The sequence below is a fragment of the Peromyscus leucopus genome, chromosome 2, assembly GCF_004664715.2.
Source record: "Peromyscus leucopus breed LL Stock chromosome 2, UCI_PerLeu_2.1, whole genome shotgun sequence".
Taxonomy (NCBI): domain Eukaryota; kingdom Metazoa; phylum Chordata; class Mammalia; order Rodentia; family Cricetidae; genus Peromyscus; species Peromyscus leucopus.
The window spans coordinates 107,977,167-108,001,710 of record NC_051064.1 but is presented as its reverse complement, the minus strand read 5'-3'; the positions used below and the strand labels follow the sequence as shown (position 1 = coordinate 108,001,710).

General features: G+C 42.3%; 1 protein-coding gene across 4 annotated transcripts in view; it reads right to left on the bottom strand.

Moving 5' to 3' along the window:
- The window catches only part of Fyb2 (FYN binding protein 2), a 112,811-nt gene that overhangs the window by 13,506 nt on the left and 74,761 nt on the right, over window positions 1-24,544 (bottom strand). The window contains exons 6-16 of one of the 4 annotated variants that reach the window (XM_028887938.2): window positions 22,040-22,074; window positions 20,127-20,158; window positions 19,256-19,355; window positions 17,649-17,793; window positions 8,750-8,864; window positions 8,621-8,661; window positions 6,716-6,779; window positions 5,569-5,661; window positions 3,910-3,954; window positions 3,138-3,169; window positions 1,367-1,427 (exon numbers count right to left, since the gene is read on the bottom strand). In XM_028887938.2, the coding sequence (XP_028743771.1) occupies window positions 1,367-1,427; window positions 3,138-3,169; window positions 3,910-3,954; window positions 5,569-5,661; window positions 6,716-6,779; window positions 8,621-8,661; window positions 8,750-8,864; window positions 17,649-17,793; window positions 19,256-19,355; window positions 20,127-20,158; window positions 22,040-22,074 (763 nt within the window). The remainder of the gene's footprint in view (window positions 1-1,366; window positions 1,428-3,137; window positions 3,170-3,909; window positions 3,955-5,568; window positions 5,662-6,715; window positions 6,780-8,620; window positions 8,662-8,749; window positions 8,865-17,648; window positions 17,794-19,255; window positions 19,356-20,126; window positions 20,159-22,039; window positions 22,075-24,544) is intronic. The other 3 variants (XM_028887948.2, XM_037202761.1, XM_037202762.1) reach the window with 3 other exon arrangements.

Genomic DNA, 24,544 nt, shown 5'->3' with positions numbered 1-24,544 from the left:
GAGAGAACAGTAAAAAATATACAGGAGTGAAAACTAGGGGAATCACACCTGTAACTCAAGCTACTTGGGAATGTAAGGCAGGAAGATCCCAAGTTCAAGGCCAGCTTGGACAACTTAGCAAAACTCTGAAAATGAAATAACACAAAATGAAGGACGAGGGCTGCATAGAGTGCTTGCTTAGAATATATGATGCCTTGCATCAATCCCCAGTCCTGCAAAAAGAAGAAACAAGGAGTGTATGAAGGAGAATAGAGCTGACATAGAGCATCCTAAGAACATACAACACTTAAAGCATGGATGGGCAGCCAGGACTCACACAAAAAGCATAAGGGAAACCAAGAGGAGGAATGGGGGTGGGGTGGGGGAGAACAGGACACTTTCCCCCTTTAAGAATGGCATGACCAGCCAGGCGGTGGTGGCGCACGCCTTTAATCCCAGCACTCGGGAGGCAGAGCCAGGCGGATCTCTGTGAGTTCGAGGCCAGCCTGGGCTACCAAGTGAGCTCCAGGAAAGGCGCAAAGCTACGCAGAGAAACCCTGTCTCGAAAAAACCAAAAAAAAAAAAAAAAGAATGGCATGACCAAAATTGTAAAACACTGTAAAAAAATCCAAGTTTGATCTGACCTTTAGAATGTCTCCTGGGTTTAACAAAGGATTGTTAGTGGCTTTACCAAGACCCCAGCACAAGTCCAAGTAGAGTGAGTAGGGACAGGGAGGTGAAAATGAAAGTCCTCCATCACCAGCTGTGCAGCTGGTGGAGATGAAAAGGAGGAAGAAGCTGTGAAGACCACTGAGGTAAGAAAAGCTTCCTTTCTACAGATGACAGTTATTTAGACCTTGAAAACTGTTCTACCAAACAGCCCTTGCTATCCCACGCTTTGCAGTGCACACAAAAGATTACTGTTTAAATGTATTGACAATTTCAAATCTCTAGATTCAAAGATAAGAAACAAAAGCACCCCGGAGCTCCAATGCCTTTGACTTGGTACACTTGTTGGGATGTCTACAGGTGTATTCATTGTTTTCTCTTTGGAAATGTTTGTCTGGTCTCTCAGGATCTGGCTCTCCTGATTAGGTTGAAGCCCCACATCTCTCTCTCCCCAGGTCCCATCCCTAAGAGAGCCTCCCTGGGGCTACTCAAGACCATGCCCACAGGCTACTTAAGATTTGGTCTCCATACTGCCCCTGCCTTCCTGAGAGTCACCTGGGAATTGCTTTGCTCTGTTTATCAAATTTGGCTTAATTGGCTTATTACATCGGCAGCAGAGGATACCCAATAACCAGAGCTTCAAAACTTATCACCTGTATCAAAGCATTAGGCAGTGGCCAGTGCCAGCAGAGATGACCAGTGAAATAAAATTACTTACTTTGATTCTTTCTCACTTGTGTCCACATCATCATAGATGGTAATGTCCTCAGACCCGAGTCCTAGGGCAGAGACAAGACAAAAAAATTATTAGGTATTCTTTATATACACCCAGTTTTCCAAATTATACACAATGACCTAAGTATACAGATACATCATCAAGCCTTCTTTTCTGATTACATAGACAGACTGGAACAAAATGAGTCTCTTTGGGGAAAAAAATCAATTGAGGGAATAAAAAGTAGTGAGTTCCCTGAATATCTGACCTACATGTGCATTTACATCCATTTGATTTTGTTAAGGCATAAGTTGTCCCCATTTTCTGGAACTAAAAAACAATTTATATTACTAGTATATTGAGAGGGCTTTTCAGAATATCCAGTGGGGGAAAATGGTAATGTCTTTGCTGATCCCTCTCCTCCCAACATATACAAAGTTGTATTGGTTTGAAGTAATTGTTCCTTTGCAATACTATTGTATTACATTGAATCTGAGTTAGTACATAATAATAATTAGACATGTCCAGCTTATAATGTTCATACTACCATGTGATATAGAATTCCATGATTTTTCAGATGATTCACCATTTGAACAAATTTGGAACATTTAGATATGTTCACAATTCATGTTCAATTATTCATAATTACTCTTAGCTTTACTAATTTTCCTCAATACCTCTAAGCTTTGTGTGTGAGGTATAGTTTTAACATCACTTATTTTGAGTGCTTTGGGACAGAAAATTTCAGATGCCAAATCTTTTTGGGTTTTAGAGTATTTGCATATACACATCTAGAAGATATATAGAGATGGTATCATGGACATAGGAGTCAAATATAAACTCAAATTAGTAATTGTTTCATATACATTTATTACACATATCCTAATGGTAATATCATATAGTTGTTTACTGTGCCTTCTATGTGCCATGCCTGTCACATGAATTCAGGTACAGAATTTTTCAACTATGGTAGTAATAAAAAGTTTCAGATTTTGGAGCAATTTGGTTTGTGGATTTGAGGATTAGGAATAATCTATCTGCAAGATGAATTCCTATTCTAAGTTGCCTTTGAGATTTTTTATGACAACATTTGGTAGAGCTGCATTCATCAGATCTATAATAACTTTGGTTATTCAGTGTGGCAGTTTATATTTCTGAAATATATATTTGAATCACTGAGCCATAGTTATAAATGAAAGTATATTTTGTGCCCATGAACAAAAACCAATGAACAAAAATTACATAGTCCTCATTTATCAACAAATGCCATAGACTGGACATGTATTGAGATATGTATGACATGTATAGGATATGCATCTTATATGTCAGGCATTATGATAACTTACACAGTGCTGTTTTATTATCAAATTAAAAGTGTCCCAGTAACCCATTCTTATTCAGTTAGTGTGTGGACTGCAGCACGTTCATACTTAATTTATCATGTCTTAATCTGGCTGTCAAATCCATCAGAGGTATGTGTATCAATGCAGAATGCCTAAGCTTCATAGTCACAGAGTCTTGGGTACAAATCCCAATCCAAAGTACAGATGTGGGTTCTAAAGCCTCCTATAAAAACAATGACATCTATTTACGGAAGTGCCAGAAAATGTTTCATCTTTCCAAAGCAGGAAGTACCATTGTTTAAGTTATCTTCCTTCATTCTGATGGGTCCAGTTTTCACTGGGAAAGCAGGAAAGATTACCAATGTTCTTCCCCTGCCCCTTAACACACCAATCCTGAAGACAAAGTATCAGTGGACAACATCATTACTTACCTAAGTCAGGCAGTGACATGGAAAATCCATTGCTAATGAAGAAAAGACAAATAAATAAATAAATAAATAAATAAATAAATAAATAAATAAATGTCAAAGAACAAAGTCATGCTCATTAATAGATATATCCAAAACACCATCCTAATGGCAAGGCATCCTGGTCCAGATAGCACTGACGTGAGACTCTTGCAGCTCTATTCTGACTGGCTCTACCCTACTCCAGATGAGCTCGTTCATCCCTGTGGACTGCCGGTAACTCACTTCCTAACTAGACCACTCAGGCTGCCTCACAGCCTTCTAAGATACAGTCAGATCTACTCAGTGAGCATGAGGATTGATGAGAAAGAACAGTGCACAGATGAATTCATCGGAACTCTCTGCAGACATTGCAGCCTGTCTGTGTTTTTTAAGCTAAAGGAAGACTTCTCCAGAGAAACGCTGGTCCGGTGGAAATGTAAGATGGCAAATTGCTAAGTGGGAGAGGATGTCTAGCTAGGTTTGGTTCTCTTCTCTCATTACTAAAGAGGTCACATGGAAAGAGATGTGTGATAGGAAAAGGGAAAGGAAAAAATAGAAAAGAAAGGAAAAAAGCCTATTTATTTAATGCCTTTAATTTAAACTCAGTACTACAGGTATTTTTGTAGTAGCCATGAGCCAGGCCCTGATGCTAGGTGAGCGAGATGATTGGATACAGTTTCTGTCCTGAAGGGGGACAGAAAATCAAGTAACAAAATCTCTTCCGCTGTGATCCAGACTGTGATCCAGTACCCACCTCCTGTCCATTGGCTCTCCTGGGAGATCTAGCCCCAGCGGACAACTGGAATTAAAATCACAAAATTTCAAGGCAATGTAATTGGGAAGAGCTTTCAAGGAGAGTAGCTTCATTCTATCTAATGCAGGTGAAGATCCTAGCAGATTATTTTCCAGTGCCCTCACAAAGGACAGATCTAGACCTGTATTATCTGTATTGATATTGTACAGAAAGGCTGTCCCCAAAGACCATATAGTCCCCCTCCCACTGCATTCATGAGGGAACCATGGTCCTGTACAAAAAAACATGGAAGAAACTCCTGTCTCTTTCACTGCTGGTGAATTTGGAGGTTACATGGGGACAGCGCCTTTCTAAGTCCAAGACCTTGAGATTCACAGGCAGGTCAGCAGAGCAGATTACCCATGACCACATGAGACACACATTGCTGCTTTCAAAGAAGACAAAGTAAACATGCATGTGTATACAAGGAAGACCACTGGAGAGTGTGCAGCCAAGAGAACATGAAGATCACTGGAGTATGTGTGGACAAGAGAACATGAAGATCACTGGAGAGTGTGCAGCCAAGAGAACATGAAGACCACTGGAGTATGTGTGGACAAGAGAACATGAAGACCACTGGAGAATGTGGACAAGAGAACATGAAGACCACTGGAGTATGTGTGGACAAGAGAACATGAAGACCACTGGAGAGTGTGGGTCCAAAAGAACATGAAGACCACTGGAGAGTGTGGACAAGAGAACATGAAGACCACTGGAGTATGTGTGGACAAGAGAACATGAAGACCACTGGAGAGTGTGGGTCTAAAAGAACATGAAGACCACTGGAGAGTGTGGACAAGAGAACATGAAGACCACTGGAGTATGTGCGGACAAGAGAACATGAAGACCACTAGAGAGTGTGGACAAGAGAACATGAAGACCACTAGAGAGTGTGGACAAGAGAACATGAAGACCACTGGAGTATGTGTGGACAAGAGAACATGAAGACCACTTGGGGGTGTGGGTCCAAAAGAACATGAAGACCATTGGAGAGTGTGGACAAGAGAATATGAAGACCACTTGGGGGTGTGGGTCCAAGAGAACATGAAGACCACTGGAGAGTGTGGACAAGAGAACATGAAGACCATTGGAGAGTGTGGACAAGAGAACATGAAGACCACTTGGGGGTGTGGGTCCAAGAGAACATGAAGACCACTGGAGAGTGTGGACAAGAGAACATGAAGACCATTGGAGAGTGTGGACAAGAGAACATGAAGACCACTTGGGGGTGTGGGTCCAAGAGAACATGAAGACCACTGGAGAGTGTGGACAAGAGAACATGAAGACCACTGGAGAGTGTGGGTCCAAAAGAACATGAAGACCATTGGAGAGTGTGGACAAGAGAACATGAAGACCACTTGGGGGTGTGGACAAGAGAACATGAAGACCACTGGAGAGTGTGGGTCCAAGAGAACATGAAAGGATATAACTACTAACATAATATTTAGTGATAATGACACGAGAAGCCAAGGAAGACTACAAATTTTCCATTCTGGATCTTGCTTGCCTATACTGGTAATTTTTTCTCACTTGTGTTTTAGGGTGTCATGTACTGGGGCTTTATAGTTGTAGTTCTGACACTATATGCTCCAGGAAGAAAAGCTAACGGGGACCGTTTACCTGACATTTGACTTGGCTTTCTTCATTCTGAATATGCCCTTCTCGTTCCTGAAGAGCTGCTGCAGTCTTCTCAGGGCTGCTCTTCCATCTACACTAAGAGGAATGAGGAGATAAAACAACACGGCGTTTGAGACGGTCCTAGAATTGGGATAGAACGCTATTGGCTTATCAAGGACCAGAGACTTCAGCCTCAAGTCCGAAAGAGACTCCCTTGAGGAAGTGCAAGGAAAGGCCTCGGCAATTGGGAGTGAAGTTTCCTGGGACCCTGATACAAAGCATATATGAGGCAGCCATGGAAAGAGGAATTATAGTGTGTACAAACAGTCATCTACGACAAACAGTGTTCATTTTTGTAGAGATTATGAAGCAAAGTCTTCCTTCATGAGGAGAAAATAATTTGGGGCAAAAACTCACTCCTAAATGATGCTAGAGACACATCAGAGGAATTACTGGTTCCTGGAACTGCCATCATTGATTTTTAATATACTCTTCAGTAACTGAGTGTACAGCAGTGGTGACATATTGATGGGCCAGCTGATGATGAAATTCTAATATCCTCTTGGCTTAGGAGGATGTAGTCAAAAGAGAGTTCACCTACATAACCAGCCCAGTATCACAGTGTCCCTCATCCCCAGACTCCTCACTGTTGACTATGCTCTTTTCTTTTCCTTGTTCTTCCTAATTAAACTTGACCAGTGTTGATCATTTGAGCAAACATCATCTGCAATACCTGTGAGGAAATCCTAAATCCCAGAGTCTGCCTGACTAACTCACAAAGACAAAAGCTAAGTTATATTTATTGCTTTGATCCTAGAAAAGCAACTATAAAGCCAAGAAAAATTCTATTGTTATTTACTTCCCTTGTCTCAACTACTTCTTAACACATAATATAAAAGTTCTCTACTCTAGAAAATGAACATTTGTCTCCAAGGAGAAAGCAACAAATCTTCAATCTTATGATGTATGATTGTACATGCTAGGGAATATGCTGCCAATGACAATGCAGTTATTTTAGTAACTTATCATCACTCTGAGCAATCTTCCCCAACAATGGTGGCAGGGGATGGTGCCATGTTTTCAACCATGGCTTACTAGGTAAACAAGAAACACCATCAGCATACAATCCAAATCCAAGAAAGAAACTCACTTTGTTTTTTGGTCATTATTCTTTGCTTTGTATATATCTTCATACATGTCTTCACTATTTTCCTCTGAAATTAAGAAGCATACACACACATACACACACAAAAAAAAACCATGAATAGATACCTATGAGCTTCCAAGTACTTTCAACTTTTTTTTAGCTAACTGAGTTTTGTTGAAGTATATGCATGTTTTCATAAGCACATGATAAAAATTTATAAACATCTATAAAGCTGTATAAATGGGAATTAGGCATGTCTTCTGCGTCTGATTCCATGTGGGATCTGCTTCAGCCAAAGGCAGCTTGTTTCTCAACAGATATATGCCCTTCACCCTCCATCCTTCCCCTTCCCACAGTTAGTGCAGAAGAGCTGTGAACATCCATGCATGATACAGCATGCTAAACGCTGGGGAGACAAAGGAAAACCCATGTATACTAAAGAACGTCTCCCTTTGCACCAGCCTAACACATAAGCTTAATATACACAGATGGACACAGATGGTAGTCTGGAAACAGAGTCTACAGGAAAGAGTATTGGAGTCAATGTATAAATGTTAAAGTTTCAAACTTTGCTGGAATACAGTGAGCATGCAGAGTTCTTTAACTTCTCTCTGTACCTCTGTTCTCTTATTAAAGAGTGAATATTGGATACATGTCAAATTTCTGGACTCTAAGGAGCCAGCCCAGAATAGTATTTGATTAGCTCAGTGTGTGTGTGTGTGTGTGTGTGTGTGTGTGTGTGTGTGTGTGTGTGTGTATGGAATATATATTACAAAGAGAGAGACTGTCTCACTCTTTAGCACAGGCTATCCTGAAACTCACTATGTAGGTCTAAGCAGGAAATGGGAAAGAAGATAGGAGAGAAGGGGAACGGAGGGAGGGGTAAACATAACTATGGATCTCTAAAAAAAAAAAAGATATGAAAATCTGCTATTTTATGTTATTGGAAAAGACTACCTGAAAAATAAATATCCTCTGTAGAGATTTGAGAATAGCCCCAGAGGCTCATATCTTTGAATGCTTAGCCACCAAGTATTACTTTAAATGGGGATGGGCACCTGCAAACATCTTCTGGTTGGCATTGCAGAGGCAGAGTTAACAGGAAAGCCTCTTAAAGGGGAAAACTGAATATAGTGTGAGATGAAGCTACACAGATGTTGGAAAGAGGGGCAGGCCAGCCAAAGCCTTCAGGCCAGAGATTCTCAACCTGTGGGTCATGACCCTTTGGAGGTCTAACAACCCTTTCATCAGGGTCACGTATTAAATATCCTGCATATTAGATATTTACATTATGATTCATAACAGTAGCAAAATTACCATTATGAAGTAGCAATGGAAACAATTTTATGGTGGGGGGGTCACCACAACATGAAGAACTGTATTAAAGGGTCACAGCATTATGAAGGCTGAGAACCACTGCTTTAGGCCCTGTTGACATTGATATTAAAAGCACTAGGAAGTTGGGGCCACATACTCCGATTGCATAGGACCCAAGTTCAGTTCTCACACCATCAGGTAGATTCAAAAAAATGGCTCCAGCTCCATGGAACCTAACACAATTGGCTTCCACAGACACCTGTACATACATGCATACCCGCCCCCACTCATACTCACATCCACATAATCAAAAATTAACAAGCACTAGGAAGCCCTGATGGTGTTTTAAATAAAAACACATACCACTTATCAGACTTGCTCTGTTAAGGCAGGGCAAAAAGAACAGTTTCATGTGGAGAGGCTTTCTGCCATAAGAACGTCCTTCCCTCCTCTAAACACATGCCTCTGTACCACTGCTCTTCGTCTCCACATCCAGTTCTTAATCACTGAAAATGTGTCCAAAGAAAAGTCCACAATCACGGCTCAGCCTCAGCAGCACTCCGTGATTCCATGATTCTAACCAGCACTTACCGCTGTCTGAGGTGAATGAGCTGGAGAAGTCCCACTTGGGTCTGTGGAGAAAGATATACAGACCATTAACCCAGCACACCTTCACAGTCTTGCCACGTCCCTCCTTCTGGAAGGTGAGAGGACACTTACAGATCTTCTCTGGAGCACCCCACATCGTCATAAGTATCCTCTGAAGAGGAGTTTGACCTAATGGTACTTGGACTTGGGGTTTCTTTGGTCACCTCCAAAGCCTCCACATACCCACCTGTAAGGGAAATAGGAAAAGCCCTGAGACACCATCATCAGCTCTTAGGGACACCTCTGTACTCATCCCTGGCGATACTGCACCCGCAGGAAAAGGCAGACTACGGGTGAAGAAAGTGGAATGCCGTCTGGGCATGCGCTCATTAGAGCAGGAGATGTCCCTCAAGGCTCATGTGTCTGATGTTCTGTTTTCCATGGAGACACTGTTTTGTAAGGTTCTGGAAACTTCAGGAGGTAGAGCCTGCTTAGAGGAAGCACGTCAGCAGAGAGTAACCCTTTAAAGGCTATCCCTATCCTGTCTTTGCTCTCGGCTTCCTGTCCATCATGACCTACATCTTCCCCACATGCTTTTACCACTCTGATGCTCTTCCCTAACACAGCCCTAGAAGTAGCAGAGCTGAGGACTATGGAGCAAACTCTGAGACCAAATCAAACTTTTCTCTGTTCGGTCCTTTAGTCACTGTGCCAATGAAACCAACAGCATGGTCTGCATGGTCTGGGATAAGCCACCTTCGTCTTGCAGAGTCTGTTACAAATCCCTGAAGTTGGGTAACTTGTTGTGGAATATTATTTTAAGATGTGTTACATTTGTTTATGCTATGGAACATTTGTTTTAATGATGCAAAGATGTGTTGCATTCTTTTATGTTGCATTTGTTTAACTCTCTGAAGCTGTGTTACTTGCCTGTCTAAAACACCCAATTGGTCTAATAAAGAGCTGAATGGCCAATAGTGAGGCAGGAGAAAGGATAGGCAGGGCTGGCAGACAGAGAGAAGAAATAGAAGGAGAAGAAGCAAGAAAGATCAGGAGCAAGAGAGATGAAGGAATGAGAAAAGAAGGGGCCAGCCACCCAGCTAAACAGCCAGACATAGAATAAGAAGGAAAGGAAGGTATAAAGAAATAGAAAAAGGTAAAAGCCAAGAGGGAAAAGATAGACGGGATAGTTTAAGTAAAGAATAGCTGACTAGAAATAAGCCAAGCTAAGGCATTTATAAGTAAGAATAAGCCTCCTTTATTTGGGAGCTGGGTGGTGGGCCACCCAAAAGAGTAAAAACAACCAATAATAGCAACTAACAGCCCCTTCTATGTGACTGTGCAAGGATCAAGCACATATTCATAAAGAGTGCTAATTCCCCAGCGAACCAAAGCTTTTCCCCAGCTTAATGGCTCTTCCCATTGTTTCTGACCCTCTGTTCTGAAGTTCTTCAGCCTCAGAGATTTTCTCTACCATCAAAATGGCCTGTGTAGTCTTTTGGTAGGTTCTTTTTCTTTTTCTTTTCTTTCTTTCTTTCTTTCTTTTTTTTTTTTTTTGGTTTTTCAAGACAGGGTTTCTCTGTGTATTTTTGCACCTTTCCTGGAACTTGCTTTGTAGACCAGGCTGGCCTTGAACTCACAGAGATCTACCTGCCTCTGCCTCCCGAGTACTGGGATTAAAGTCGTGCACCACCACTGCCCGGCCTTTTGGTAGTTTTTATCTTTCTTAAAGTTTCTTAAGTTGTTGGGCGGTAGTGGCACACGCCTTTAATTCCAGCACTCAGGAGGCAGAGCCAGGCGGATCTCTGTGAGTTCGAGGCCAGCCTGGACTACCAAGTGAATCCCAGGAAAGGCGCAAAGCTACACAGAGAAAACCTGTCTTGAAAAAAACCAAAAAAAAAAAAAAAAAAAGTTTAAGTTAATTGAACAGCCATCAACATGTATTATCAATCATAAAATTAAGTAGAAGATAACGTGCCAATGTGAAAAGTCCATAAGGGTTGTTTGCATGGGTAGGCAACCCGATAAATAGTTCTCAGCTGTAAACTTGTCATAACCATAAAACTGTCACCTCTTCGTCAGTTGGTGCAGCTTCATATTCAGTCTGTGGGTGCTGCAGGGTCATTTTCATTTCAGACACGAACTACTTATCATAAGAAGTGTATCTAAAAATATGCAACAAGGAAAGTGACTGGTGTCTATTAATTAAATGAGCCAAATGAGAAGATTTTATCCTATTGCAAGAAGTATGTGACCCTCAAACTACTTCAAAAGAGGGTCAGTTCCCAGAGGAAGGTGGCTCACTTTTTTCTAGAGAAGTTAGCAGGACAGTTTTAGCAAAAATAAGATGCTAAACACATAGTTGGGCACTTTTTCTTTCTTTTTAAAAGTGTTTTTATTCTACCTTATAGGTTTTGAGTGTTTTGCCTGCATGTATGTGTGTATTTCACATGTGCACCTAGTGCCTGCGGAGACCAGAAGAGGATGTTGGATCTGCTGGAACTGGAGTTATGGATGACTGTGAACTACCATGTTGGGTGCTGGGAACCAAACCCAGATCCTCTGTATGACCAAGTGCTCTTAACCACTGAGCCATCTCTCCAGTCCCCTGCTTCTTAATCTTTCTTATTGGTTCATAAAAAGCATTATGGAATCATCTTAGAAACATAATTCACAAATGTATATCTTCAACAGACAATTCCATATCCACCATAATCCTTCATGCCGTTTCCATTTGGCATATTGGATTTCATACCAATCTCATGATTTCCTTTTTAAAATTTTCTAGTCTTTAAATCTACTGTCCTCTAAAAAAGTCGATAATACCTTTCCCATTGCTCGGGTATCTCAGGCCCCAAGTGTTGGAGACATCCTTCTTTTCTTCCTTATCTCACATCCTGTCAGCATTCACCTGTTATCTCTAACAAGGTTTTATGGTAAATCCAGGCACACCTCCACAGTCCTATCACAGAGCCAGCCCTCCACCAACCTCTCACCTAAATCACTACAACAACAACAAATTTCCCCAACTTAGCTTATAACCTACCTATTCTCAGCCAGGTTGTTCTTTAAAACACAGCTCTGATTATGACTTTTTTGTGTGCTGGAAGTTCTTGATGGTTTGAAAAAAAGTCTCACTGAGAGCAAAGGCCAAAGCTCTCAAAGGGATTTCGAAAAGCCTGTGCTGGCCTTCTTCCCTCACTGCTCTCTCTCTGCAGCCTCTCTGGTCCAGTCACAGGGACCAACACCTATGACCAACTCTGGCCTGGAGTATTTCCTCCTTTTTTCTTTCTCCCTAGAATATTCTTATATCAGATACAATATGCCTATACTATTTTTACTGCTATGATATAACCTCTGAGAAAAGCAATTTATGGAAGGGGTGTTGAATGTGGCTCACACTCCATCATGGCGGGGTGGTCAAGGCAGTAGGGACCTGGGGTGGCTGGTCATGCTGAATCCACAGTCAGGTAGGGGAGAGAGCTGAATGTTGCTACTTAGCTTGCCTTTTCTTCTTTCCTGTTCTTTATTCAGTCCAGAACTCTAGAATGTGGGATGGTGAGACCCACAGGCAGCATGGGCCTAGCCTTCCCAGCTAAATCTCTCAGGAAGTTTCCTCACAGACACGTCAAGAGGCATGTCTCCTGTATGACTCTAAATGCAGTTGACAAGCAGGATTAACTATCCTTTCTGGATCTACTTGAGGCCGTTGAGGTCATCCACAGACACATTCAAGTTCCAACGTCCATGGCCTCCTTAATGTTCTTTCCTTTTTTATATCATTTACCTCCATTTCATATAAGAATGTTTTATTATTTTTGTCTGTCTTCATTGGATCAGAAAGTAACCCCTATGGGGACTGGGATTCTTTATTACTATATATTAATTGTACAAAAGAATGCAGTTCATTGTGGAATTCTTTTCTATTCAGTGTATGCATTTTGATCTTATTCACCACATCTATTATCTTGTCTTACCTACCACCTCCCTCCACATGGACCCTTTTCTCTTCCTTGTTAGTGTCTTTCCACATGAGGCAGAAAACATGATTAATTCCTTTTGAGTTTTCAGTTCCTCTCCAATTTCATCCACTTCCCTGTGAATGATAATTCCATTCTTCCAGGTGTTAGTGTGTATGTGTCTATGGAAGCCAGCAGTCCAACTTGGGTGTTGTTCCTCAGGCTCTGTCTCCCTTGTTTTTTGAGACAGACCTTCTCACTGGCCTGGAACGCACTGGGCTGGCCAGTGAGTCCCAGGGATCTTGCCTATCTCTGTCTCTCAAGGGATGGAATTACAAAGCATAGCACCATGCCTGTTTTTGTTGTTGCTGTTGATTTGTTTAAACACAGGTAACGATGATCAAATTCGAGTTCTCATGCACACATACCAAGGCAAGATATTTACTAATGGAATCATCTCTCCATCCTCCCCATTCTTCTTAATAACATAAAGTGTGTGTGTGTGTGTGTGTGTGTGTGTGTGTGTGTGTGTGTGTGTGATTTTCTTTAGCGGGTCCTCTGTTGAAGGTGACTCTGTAACTTGGCTGTTTTCAGCAGTGCTCTGATAACCTCAAGCGGGCCGACTTAGTTCTCTATCTTCACACCCATCCCTGGTAATAGCTGTGTCATGTGGCTGTTCCATGTTTAGTTTTTTTTCAAAGACTGTCATATCGATTTCCATAGCAGCTGTCCTAAAATTCACAACCCCACCAGCAGTGTTTAAGGGGCCCCTCAACATTCTCTCTAGAGTTTGTTTTCTGTTGTTGTCATAGCCATTCTGATTGGGGAAGGTGGAATCTCAGGATGGTTTTGATTTACATTCTTGGACCGCTGAGGAAGTTGAGTGCTTTCCCATGTAATTTATTTGTACTTCTTTTGAGAAGTGTCTGTTGTATTCATGTGCCCAGTTATTGAATGGCTTATTTGATTTTCAGTGTTGAACTCCATACATTCTCGATCTAGCTGGCAAAGATCTCTCCTCATTCTGTAGGCTGACTGTGTGCTCTGCTGCTTCCTTTGTGGCCAGAAGTATTTGTATTCGTACATCTCATTTGTCAGTTCTCACCACTGTTTTGTCTAAATTGGTTCCTATACCTACATTTCTAAGGTTTTCCCGGTGTGTCCTTCTTGTGATGTCAGGTTTCATTTTGTTACACTAAGGCCCTTGATCCATTTTGAGTTGATTTTTTTTTTTTTTTTTTTTTTTGTGCAGAATGGGAGATAGGGTCTTCAGTCCTATGTGCATGAGAGGAGGAGAATTCTTTGGCTGTTTCTTTCATCACTAAATCCCCATACCTTGAGGCGTACGGGGCATGCAAAGAACACAAAAATACTTTGAATTTTGAAAAATTTGAATGCATCTTCTAGCTAGTAAGTTTAACATGTATAGAATTTACTGCTATTGAAATGTTTGTATCTATTTTCTTATACCATATTTTTAAACTTTTCTCTGCTTTTTAAATCTCTTTCCCGATAACTAAGGCTTCTGCTCTTCAGAATTTAAAATTTTCTCATTTTAGAAGATATAGTGTTGTTTGTGTTTAATAGTTACCCGCTCTTTTTAAAACCTTTTTATATTTTTTACTTTCATGATTTTTTGTTTGCTTTTGTATTTTTCTTCTTCTTCTGCAGTGCTGTGAATCGAAGACCTGGAGTTTTGTCCATGCTAGGCAAGCACTCACAACTGAACTGCATCCCTAGTCCTGTTTTAAGATTCAATGACAACATACTACACAGGGGAATGCATCACAAAACTACAGACCAAGGTCTGGCTCCAGCTGCACATCTTCACACACACAGATCAAAGCAAGCGGCTCCGGTGTTGGGGCTCTCTGCTTCACATTCTTCCTCACCACAGGTAACAGCTGTTCTGACTCCCGATGTTGATGCATTCTATCCACCTTTGACCTTTGCACTAATGCAGCAATGCAGTTTGCACTCCTTGGTGCTGCACATTTGCATTCAGCTTATGTTGAGAGATTCTTTCAGGTTGTTGCAGATAGTTAGTTGCAGCTTCTCCTTTACTATGACTGAATTTCCTCTTCTAGTGTGTGGACAGGATGTGACATATTTATTCACTCTGTGTTTTTGTTGTGGCAGCGTTTCCCCCTAGAAGACACAGTCCTCAGTAGGTAGTCAAGGCTGCCTTAAACGCTCTATCATTCTACCTCTGTCTCCCAAGTGCTGGGCTTTCAGGCTCCTGTCATGCCCAGACCTCCATTCTCCTCCTCATTTGAACAGTTTCTACTTGAGACTGTTATAAAAATGTTCTGGCACAATCAATTTGTATATTTTTGTTAATTAAATACATGTTTCTGCCAGGGATATATGTAGCCTGGTGTGTCTAGGCCATTGAATGTGCATGTGTTTGATTTTAATATTCACAGTTTTCCAAGGTGATGGTCCTAGTTTACAATCTCCTCAGAATATAAATATTCTACCTGGTCCATATCTTTACCAACACTGAATATTTCTAGTCTTTTCCATTGCAGGCATTTTGATGGCAGGTAGCCTTCACTTGCAGTTCAGGGAGAGTCAATGAACTTGGGCTCTCATGGCATATTTACCTTTGGATACCTTCTCTTCCTCTATGATGAAATGCCAGTTCAAGTATCTTTCCAATTTCAATATCTATCATTCTTTTTAATGATTAATTTCTGTTTTGTATTTTGTGACTATAAAGATGCTTACATGAAAGATGTATATATTCCCTATGTGAGTTCTTGGTCGAATCGGTAATCATGTACGGCAGCTTAGATGAGAAATGGCCCTGTAGGCTCATGTAGTTGAACACTAGGTTCCCAGTTAGTAGCACTGTTTGGGGGAAGTTTAGGTGGTGCAGCCTTGCTGGAAGAAGTCTGTTACTGGGGGTGGGCTTTGAGATGAAACAGCCTCGCCCTACTACAGTTTGCTCTCTCTCTGCTTGCCACTGAAGACTGAGTTCTCAGCTTCCTGATCCTGCCACCATGCCTGCCACTTGCTGCCATGCCTCCTAGCCATGAGGGACTATAAGCCCAATATACTTCTTCTTTAAGTTGCCTTGGTCATGGTATTTTATCACAACAATAATGAAGGAACTAATACAATATGTATATGGAAAACATCTTCACCGTGTCTGTGATTTGCCTGCTAACTATTTTATTTGTATCATTTAAGAAATACATCCTAGCTTGCCTGAGTCTCTTCAGGATAAAATAATTAGTATTTTGGAAAGTAGAAATGAGCTGAAGATATGACAACTTCAGAAGTGACATTAAGGATGAATTTGAAGAGGCGATGGGACACAATAAGCTAAGAGAGGGGGCATGGGAGCATCCCAGGTAGAGGAAAGAGATGAAGTAAAAATTTAAGACCATTTAAGCTCATGACATGCTCTGAAATCATTTGACCGTAGCAGAGAGTGTCGGGGCGGGGCAGGAAGGACAAGTGAGTGGCACAGGGGAAGCCCATGAGGCTGAAGTAGATTTTAAAGGATGCTGATTCCACCTTTTGATCACTGAATTCATCCTATTCTGGCTGTAATACATCACATCCGTGACTTTCAGTAGACTAGTATGCTGCAATGGACCTTCCTTTTTGGGTTTTCAAGACAGGATTTTTCTGTGCAGCCCTGATTGTCCTGAACTCACTGTGTAGACCAGGCTGACCTTGAACTCAGAGGTCAGTCTGCCTCTGCGTCATGAGTGCTGGGACTAAAGGCATGCACCAGCACCACCTGGCGCAATGGGCATTCCTTTCCTGCATCTTTGCAGCATCTACTCTGATTCTCTTCATAGCAGTTGACTTGTTTTCCTTCCATGGGGTGGGTCTTGGCTTGGGTGAGAATGGCCCACATAAGCTCATATATTTGAATATGTGGTCCCCAGTTGGTAGAGCTATTTGGGAAGGATTAGGATGTGTAGCTTCGTTGGAGGAAGTATGCCACTGGAGTGGGTTTTGAGGTTTTCAAAGCTCATACCATTCCCCATTAGCTCACCCTCATGTGCCTTGTGCTTACAGATAAGACATGAGCTCTCAGCTGCACCAGTACCATGCCTGCCTGACTGCTGCCATGTTTCCCGCCATGATGGCCATGAATTCTAGCCCTTTGGAACTGTAAACCCTCTATAACTCTTTCTTCTATATGGTGCATTGGTCATGGTGTCTCTTCACAATAGAAAAGTAACTAAGACAGAGGATGTGTTGTTTGGTAGAAATGACTGTACCCACTCCTAGCTCAATGGGAATGTGACACAGCCTGGTCCAACCAGATCATCATAGGTTTTTAATCGGCGATGGCATGTGACTCAATCAGAGACAATGCAAGACTCATGTCATTTATCTTTGGAAAGATAAAAATTACAAGTTGTCCTTTGGGGCTTATCAGAGAATAGTTTGTAACTCTATCAATGCTTGCTGCCAGCTAGACTTTATAGGACTTGACTCTGCCTGAAAAACACAGTTACATTAGAGGAGAACTCGGGATACTTTGTCCTTGTGATATTATCTGTGTCCCTGGATCCAGGCATGCCTTGAGTTTCTGCCACGTGGTCCTACTTCAAGCGTGTGGTTTAACCAAGTATGATTTAATTCTCATTTATAATAGAGGGTTCTGACTAATGTGAAGGAAGAAAATGCAGCTGAAATAGTCACTTCATGATGCTGCATGGCATGTCAGTTTGCTAATGGTAAGAGCAGGGTCAACAGGCAGACAAGAAAAGAACAAGACTGTCACATGACATACTGTTGGATCTGGTCCTCATAACTCCTGTGAGGTCCGTGCTCAGATTCCCTTTTTGATGGAGAAATTGAACTACTGGAATACAAACTCACCACACAACTGTTAAGTTCACACTTGTGTAGTCTTGAACTTAAGCCATTTGCCTCTAAATGCAGTGTTCTTTCCATTACTCAGGGGAAGACAGCCCTTACAATCAAGTTACTAGGAACATAATAAATGTCCACTATATATCTATAAATAAATTATGATCTTGGCCATGCTCCCCTTTAAAACAATTCGGTAGCGAAGAGATTCCAGGGGAAATACAACTTACCCTTATCTTGGGAGGGCCTGGTCAGCATCACATCTTCGGGGAAGAGCCTGTTCGGAGTGATGTCAGCCATGGCTTCCGGGTTTCCAGCTGGAACACTCCTTCTGTCCTCGTGGACTTCTTCTGGTGTCCCTTCATAGACACCTGCCTAAACACAGACAACAGGGAGCGCAGTGCTGGGGTTGATAGTCAAATCAGTTCATTGCTCATGCACTCTGGGCTTCAGAATATGTTTCTTCATGAGAGCAGCTCTTAATTATTACAGGTTGTTGAGTGCTGTCTTACTAGAGCCTACATCTTCCCAGAGTCCATACCATGCCCTTCACTTATTTCTGAAGAGCCAATGGATGCCTGGCAGAGTCAGGCCTATGGGAGTGCCGACTCCCAAGTCAGGCTCTTTTTTCCATCTCAACCATCATGGCATCCGTGAGAAGAAATATCACTAGTCCTCTTGATAAAGAACTAGGCAGCTCAAATAACTGATGATGGATTTCATTTTTAGTAATCTACTGAGAGAGGGCTTAGCCCTACATCCCTGTTCTCACCACCTGTAAGGGGGCTTCTGGGTAGCCCTCTTTTCCTCCAGTGCTGTGGATATCGCTCTATATAAATAAAACACTGATGGCCAGTGACCAGACAGGAAGTGTAGGTGGGACAAGGAGAGAGGAGAATTGGGGAAACAGGAAGAAGGAGGGAGAGACACTGCAGCCACCGCCATGTAAAGACGCCAGTAAACCACCAGCCACGTGGCAAGGTATAGATTTATAGAAATGGGTTAATTTAAGATATAAGGACAGTTAGCAAGAAGCCTGCCACGGCCATACAGTTTATAAGTAATATAAGCGTCTGAGTGATTATTTTATATGTGGATTGTGGAACTGTGGGGCTTGGTGGAACCTGGAGAGAAGCCCTCCAGCAACACTCCAGTTTACCTGACATTTGCCTTCTATCTACTCCCCCGTACTCCTTCTCAAATCTGCGTTTCATTATCTATGAGACCTATATTGAATGTAAGACAATGTGAAAAGCTCTGGAAGTAGGCCAGGCAGTGGACTGAGCATCCCAGACATTGGTCATGGTGAACACAGGAAATTAGGGTGTAATAGGATATTACTTATGGAAGTGTTCACAGCCATAGCAACAGAGGATGGAGAGAGATTTCTCCTTTCCACTGGGAGGCTGAATGTGGGAAATCTTCCTAAAGCAGAACTCATCAAGCTCTATCTTTTAAAAGGTAGAGCTTTTAAACATACCTTTTAACATAGGTAGGAGACTGATAGAAGAGGACAGGAATATCTGGCAGATCAATCAGAATGAGCAAAGATATGGGCTATTTGGAGAAGTGTTAATGACCTAATATTACTAAGGGGTAGTGTGGAAGCTAAGGGAAAAGCGGGGGGGGGGGGGGGGGGGGAATAGGAGAGGGAAGACTGAAGATGAAGCTCAAAAGACACATGGGGGGGGGTGAATTATGAATGTTCTTACATACACCACAAAGGGTTGGGGTTTATTCCTTAGCTTTGTAAGAGAGGCAGTGGCTGACACTGATCAGATTTGTATTTGAGAAAGACCACATCTGAATTACATCATGAGTCCTAGGACACCGATACCTCGGAAGGGTGGTCAGGATGTGAATCCTCTCGCTTTTGAGGTTCTAATTCCCATAGCTCTTTTTCCTTCACATTGTTTTCTTCGTCCTTAGGTCTAGGGCTGAAATAGGAAGATGCCAAGGAAAAGTAAGGACTTACATGTAGATGGTAGATTGGCCCAATCCTAATGAGATGACTGAGAATTGTGAATCTTTCTTTAAGATGAGAAATCAGGACCAGATCAACCAGACTGATAGCTTATATGAGCTTCTGCCTGTTCCAAACAGTGGAAGTATTATTTTTTTGCTTAAACCCTTTTAGTTCTCTAGTACCTGTAGGGTGCACACAGTCCTCCTGTGGTTTGCCTTCCCAATTCCATCTCTCTTTGTTCCTTCCCTCTGCGTCTGTTTGGGTGTGGATTCTCATAGTTTCCCCCATTCCACCATCTTATTTGATCGTCTTGCTCTTTTTATTAGCTAGTAATGTTTCCAAACATGCCATTTGCATCTTACATTGCTAACAAATCTGTTCTCTTCTGTCTAAGTCACAATACTTGGGAGTCCTCCACTGATACCCTGGAGTACCATGTCTCCCTATTTTGCCCATCTGTTTTAGATTACCGCAAGTGGTCTATGGCTCTATCTTCAATTGCCCCTCTTTGCTTTGTCCACTAGAGTTGGCTGCATGAGCATAGTATGGGCTAAAATGACAAGAGCAAGGATGGTCAGACAGGGGCACTGAGAACCTGCTTTGCACTGGGTGTCTTACAAGGCCCTGGGGAAACAGGACCAGTCCATGCACTGGGAAGATAGCCAACCCGTAGCGGGAAAACGAATTCAATCATGAGTCATAGGTGGATAGACGATGCTTTCATTTTAGAGATAAAACTTACCTCAGCTCTGGATGCAGAAAACTCCTCCAAGGCTGAAAACAAAGAGGAAAACAGTCATTTCTGTGAGGTTACCCAAAGCAGGCTCTGCTGTTGGTTATAGATCATCGGGTAACGTGATCAAGCAGGAGGTGAAGTCTCAGGATGTGGCAACAGCAGGCCAAGGCCACAGAGAGTTCCATGAACTCCTGTGTGTAGGGCTGGAGCTCACACAGAAAAGAAAGCAGCATTTCTGAAGGTGCAATGCTTGTAAATTACAGCACATAACATGACTTGGACAGTTTTTTCTGCCTCCCTTTCCAGGCATGCCCCTGAAGGAGAAGAGCTTCTGGATGTACAGCTCGTGGCATCCGGGCAGTTTCCGTTGCCAAAGGTCAGTGTGTGAGTCTCGCTTGGATGGCACCCTAACAACATGCTCTCTGATCAAAATGCCACCCTTAAATGGCAGAGATTTAGTTTTTGTTAAGATTACATCCCAGTGGTCACAACATAACAAAACCCCCCTTCTCCTTAATCACTGGTCCCACATCTGCTGTCATTAATTGTTTGGAATCTAGCCAAGAACCCTGAAGAAAACAGAAAATAAGAATCTGAAAGTAGTCTCCACAGCCTAGACAGCCCTTAGAGGAGTGCCCTGCAGGCCTCAGTTCAGTGACTAGTGGTTCTTCGCAGAATTCTAGCAAATCAGTACCAGTAAACAAGTCGCATGGAACCTTTCTTAAATACTTTGAATGCTAATTACTGGCTACTTAATAGCTCTGAGCCCTCGAGTCATCGTTTATGGTTGGAGGCAGGGGTACTGACATCCAGGGTAATCTTGGGGACTGAATGTTGTCGGATAATTCCTGATCAAATAAAGGGCTCGCTGCTAGACATCAACATGCCAGCCGGAGGCAGACAGGGTAATTGCCAGAAAGGAGGATAACCACAGAAAATAGTCTGATGTGAGGCAACCAGGCCTTCTGCAAGGATCCAGGAGCATCTCGTAAGAGTGTGAACTATGCTCACACAGCCCCGCAGGCAAGTCATCAAAAAAGATGACATCAGACTCTCCTCGCCCAGCTTGAAAACAAAATGTGCCCACCGAGGGTGAACTAGCCCATTAACTGACCCCACAGAAGGGCTCGGGAAGCGCCCACTATACGTGTCAGACATTATACTAAGAGCTCAGACACTTCACTGCTCTCTGTGATTTGAAGAAGTACTGGTCCCCCCATTTACTGAACATCTGCTGTGGCAGACACAGTGATAAAACAAGCTTCCTGTCCCCATGGGGAGCACTTCATTTACAGAGGAGTGGTGATTCAGAGAGCTGAATGCCAAGTTCCAGGTCCTCCTCAACACACCATTCCATCAGTGCTTGCTTATGCTCCCCTCAAAAGGGCTCCAGATGTAGGTATTCTATTCTTCCCATTGCACAGGTGTCCCATACAATGTCCTTGTTGACCAACATTCAAGGTCATATCCAGGAGCTATGACTAAGGCCAGTAGCAATTCTTCTTGGGGCCCCAGCTGAATTGCTACATCACTTCCAAGGTGGCATTTAGCACCACACTGGCAGGAGCCCAGGAAGTATGCTTCTGGGCTCTGTCTGTTTTCTTGAAAGCATCAGATATACAAGTTTGGTTGTCCTCAAGGACATTTCTCTCTGAAAGAGATGATTATTAAAGGTCATTTGCCACAGACCACAAGAGATAAGGGTCCAGGAATCAGTTCAGATCATGTCTGCCCAACTCAATACATACCTTCTAATTCTGTATTAAAGGCCTGGGGTTCAGAACCCTGACCACTAGAACCTAGAAAAAGCCTGCTTCAAATAAGGAACTTTCATCTAGCTAGAAAGTACCCTAGACTCACATTTTTTTGGGAGTGTGCTACTCTTAATCACACATCAGTAAGGACAGGAGAAGCAATACCTTTTGGAGTTCTTCAATTTCAATTTCATAAGTGGCTAAAATAAACAAAAGATATTTCAAGTCAGTTTATATACTCATTTCATTAAATAGTCAGGATTAATATCATTTATATGATTGCAGAGTCCAGTTTTCTTACCCTTCAGAGCATCAAGGTTTGAGTTCTGTGGGGATTTCCAGGGTGGAATTTATAGCCTATTTTGAACACGTAAGAAACCACATCTTAACCTTCCTGATTTAGTAAATAGATACCTACATCCTGCTTAAAAGATATTATCAAAAATCAGTGGTAGCACTTAGGAGAGAAATGCAAAAGGTAGGTGTAGGTGTGTGTGTGTGTGTGTGTGTGTGTGTGTGTGTGTGTGTGCAGACTACTAGGAACCTGAGTCTAACTTAAAAGATAATTGCCAGGTCCTTCCCCAAGTACTTTGTTTCCTAAACACAGCTTGAAAGAGGACATAAATGTCTCCTGACTTTCCTGATGGTTCTGGGAGTGTGACTTAATGAAATCATGACTTCCTTAATTATTAATACATATAAGTAAGTAGTGGCAAGAATTGGCACCAAATTTGAGTCCTGCCACTTTCTTCCTGGGGGATTCAGATGAATTCCCATGAGCCTCGCGGGCTGTCATTCTGAGAAACTGGCTCATCAGCACCCCCTCCCAGATAGCAATTAAAAAATGTTGTCTATAGGACACTGGGCATTATATGAAAAGGGTCACATTTTCCAGAAAATTGCTTCTCATATGCTTGTTGCTTGGCAAACATTTATGAAATCCTGAAAGTGTAGAGCAGGCAGGGCTTCTGCTCTGTTTCTTCTGCTATTATCTTGAAATCGATCAAAAAATGCCCCATTTCTCAGCTCTTAATGTAAACATATCATTCCCTGACAAAATAAGTGTAACCCTAGTTTCCCCTAAAATTCAAGTTTTCTTAGATCTAAAATTCTATGTGCATCATTACTAATGTAGTTCCACATAAGTAAATGCATAGGTAAAAGTCATCTTTAGTGACTTTTAGAGGAAGCTACTTTATGCCCCTTGTTTTAATTTTTTGTTTAACACACACCCTTTTAAAAACATCAATCTGTTTATGGGGCTAGAGAGATGACTTAGCACTTAGCGGTTAAGAGCACTTGTTGCTCTTGCAGAGGACCTGGGTTCTAGTCCCACTACCCACATGATGGCTCAGAACCACTAGCAACTCCAGTTCCAGGGGATCTGACAGCCTCTTCTGATCTCCATGGGCACCAGGCACACACACAGTGCCCAGACATATATGGAGGCAAAACACTCATATCCACAAAGTAAAATAAATCTGAAAAATTTAAATCTACTTATGATTCAGTTTTCCCCATATCAATTCTAAGTATTGCCTCATCTCCACTCTTTAAAAAGATAGTCTTCTCTTTGATGTATCTGTCTGTGCTCTCCATAGAATTAACAAATTATGATCTCACTTGCTTTCCCTTTCCACCATGTAGAATATCAGTGCATGTTATGCCTTAGAAATCACAAAACCAGGGCTTGCAGATTCCCTGGGGATGCTTGCTCCAACAAGCAGGAAAAGATCACACACATTCAACTGAGGATGCCCATGTGTCGTCAAAGCCAAGGCTCTCCATTGCACCAAGGTAAGGACACTAGGTTTATGTTTTGTTGATACTCATGGGAGACCTGCCCTTTCCTAAACAGAAAGGGAGGTGATGTGGATTGGGGGCAGGGGTAGGAACAGAGGAGTGGGGGGAGGGACTGGGAGGAGAGGAGGGAGGGGAAACTGAGGCAGAAATGTAAAATAAATAAATAAATTCATTAAGAAAAAGAACATAAGGCTTGAGAAAAAAAAAACCAGCAAAAAGGTGCAGATTTGAGGGTTCCAAGGGAGGAAAGGGGAGGGGAAAAATGATGTAATTACAATCTCAAAAATAAGAGAAAGGGAGGGTGGGCTGTACTCCAAACAAATCAGCAGGGGCTAGGAATTATAACAAGTTTTGAGCCACAGCTTTGGAGTCCAGGCTCACTTTCTGTGCAGGGGCCTTTAACTTGCCTGCTCTGACACAGCTTTCCCAGGGCGGCAGAAAAAGAGAAAACTCCAGAAGAGTTTCCTCGGCCACTTTCCAACTGCAGAGATTCGTGGTCTGGAGACCTTTCACTTCTCCATGTACGACATCCCATGTCATCTTAGACAAGTCTGTCTTTTACATTAGGAGGTGAGATGACTCCAATTAATGTTAAGTAATTCAGTAATATAAATCAGCAAACATCTTTACAGTCTAGGCATTATGCTTCCTTTTGATACTCAAACTTTACCGATATGGAAACCCACACTCAGGGAAGTGAAGACGCTTGCGGAACGCCACTGAAGAGGAACAGCTTCCCAGCTTAGAACTTCATGGTCTGAAGGTGTCCCCAAGGCTCTCCAAGACCCCTCAAGAATTCCCTGGCACCAGGAGGCATAAGGGCACTGAGGGTCTTGATAACATCCGCGGATAACTATGTAATTTCCA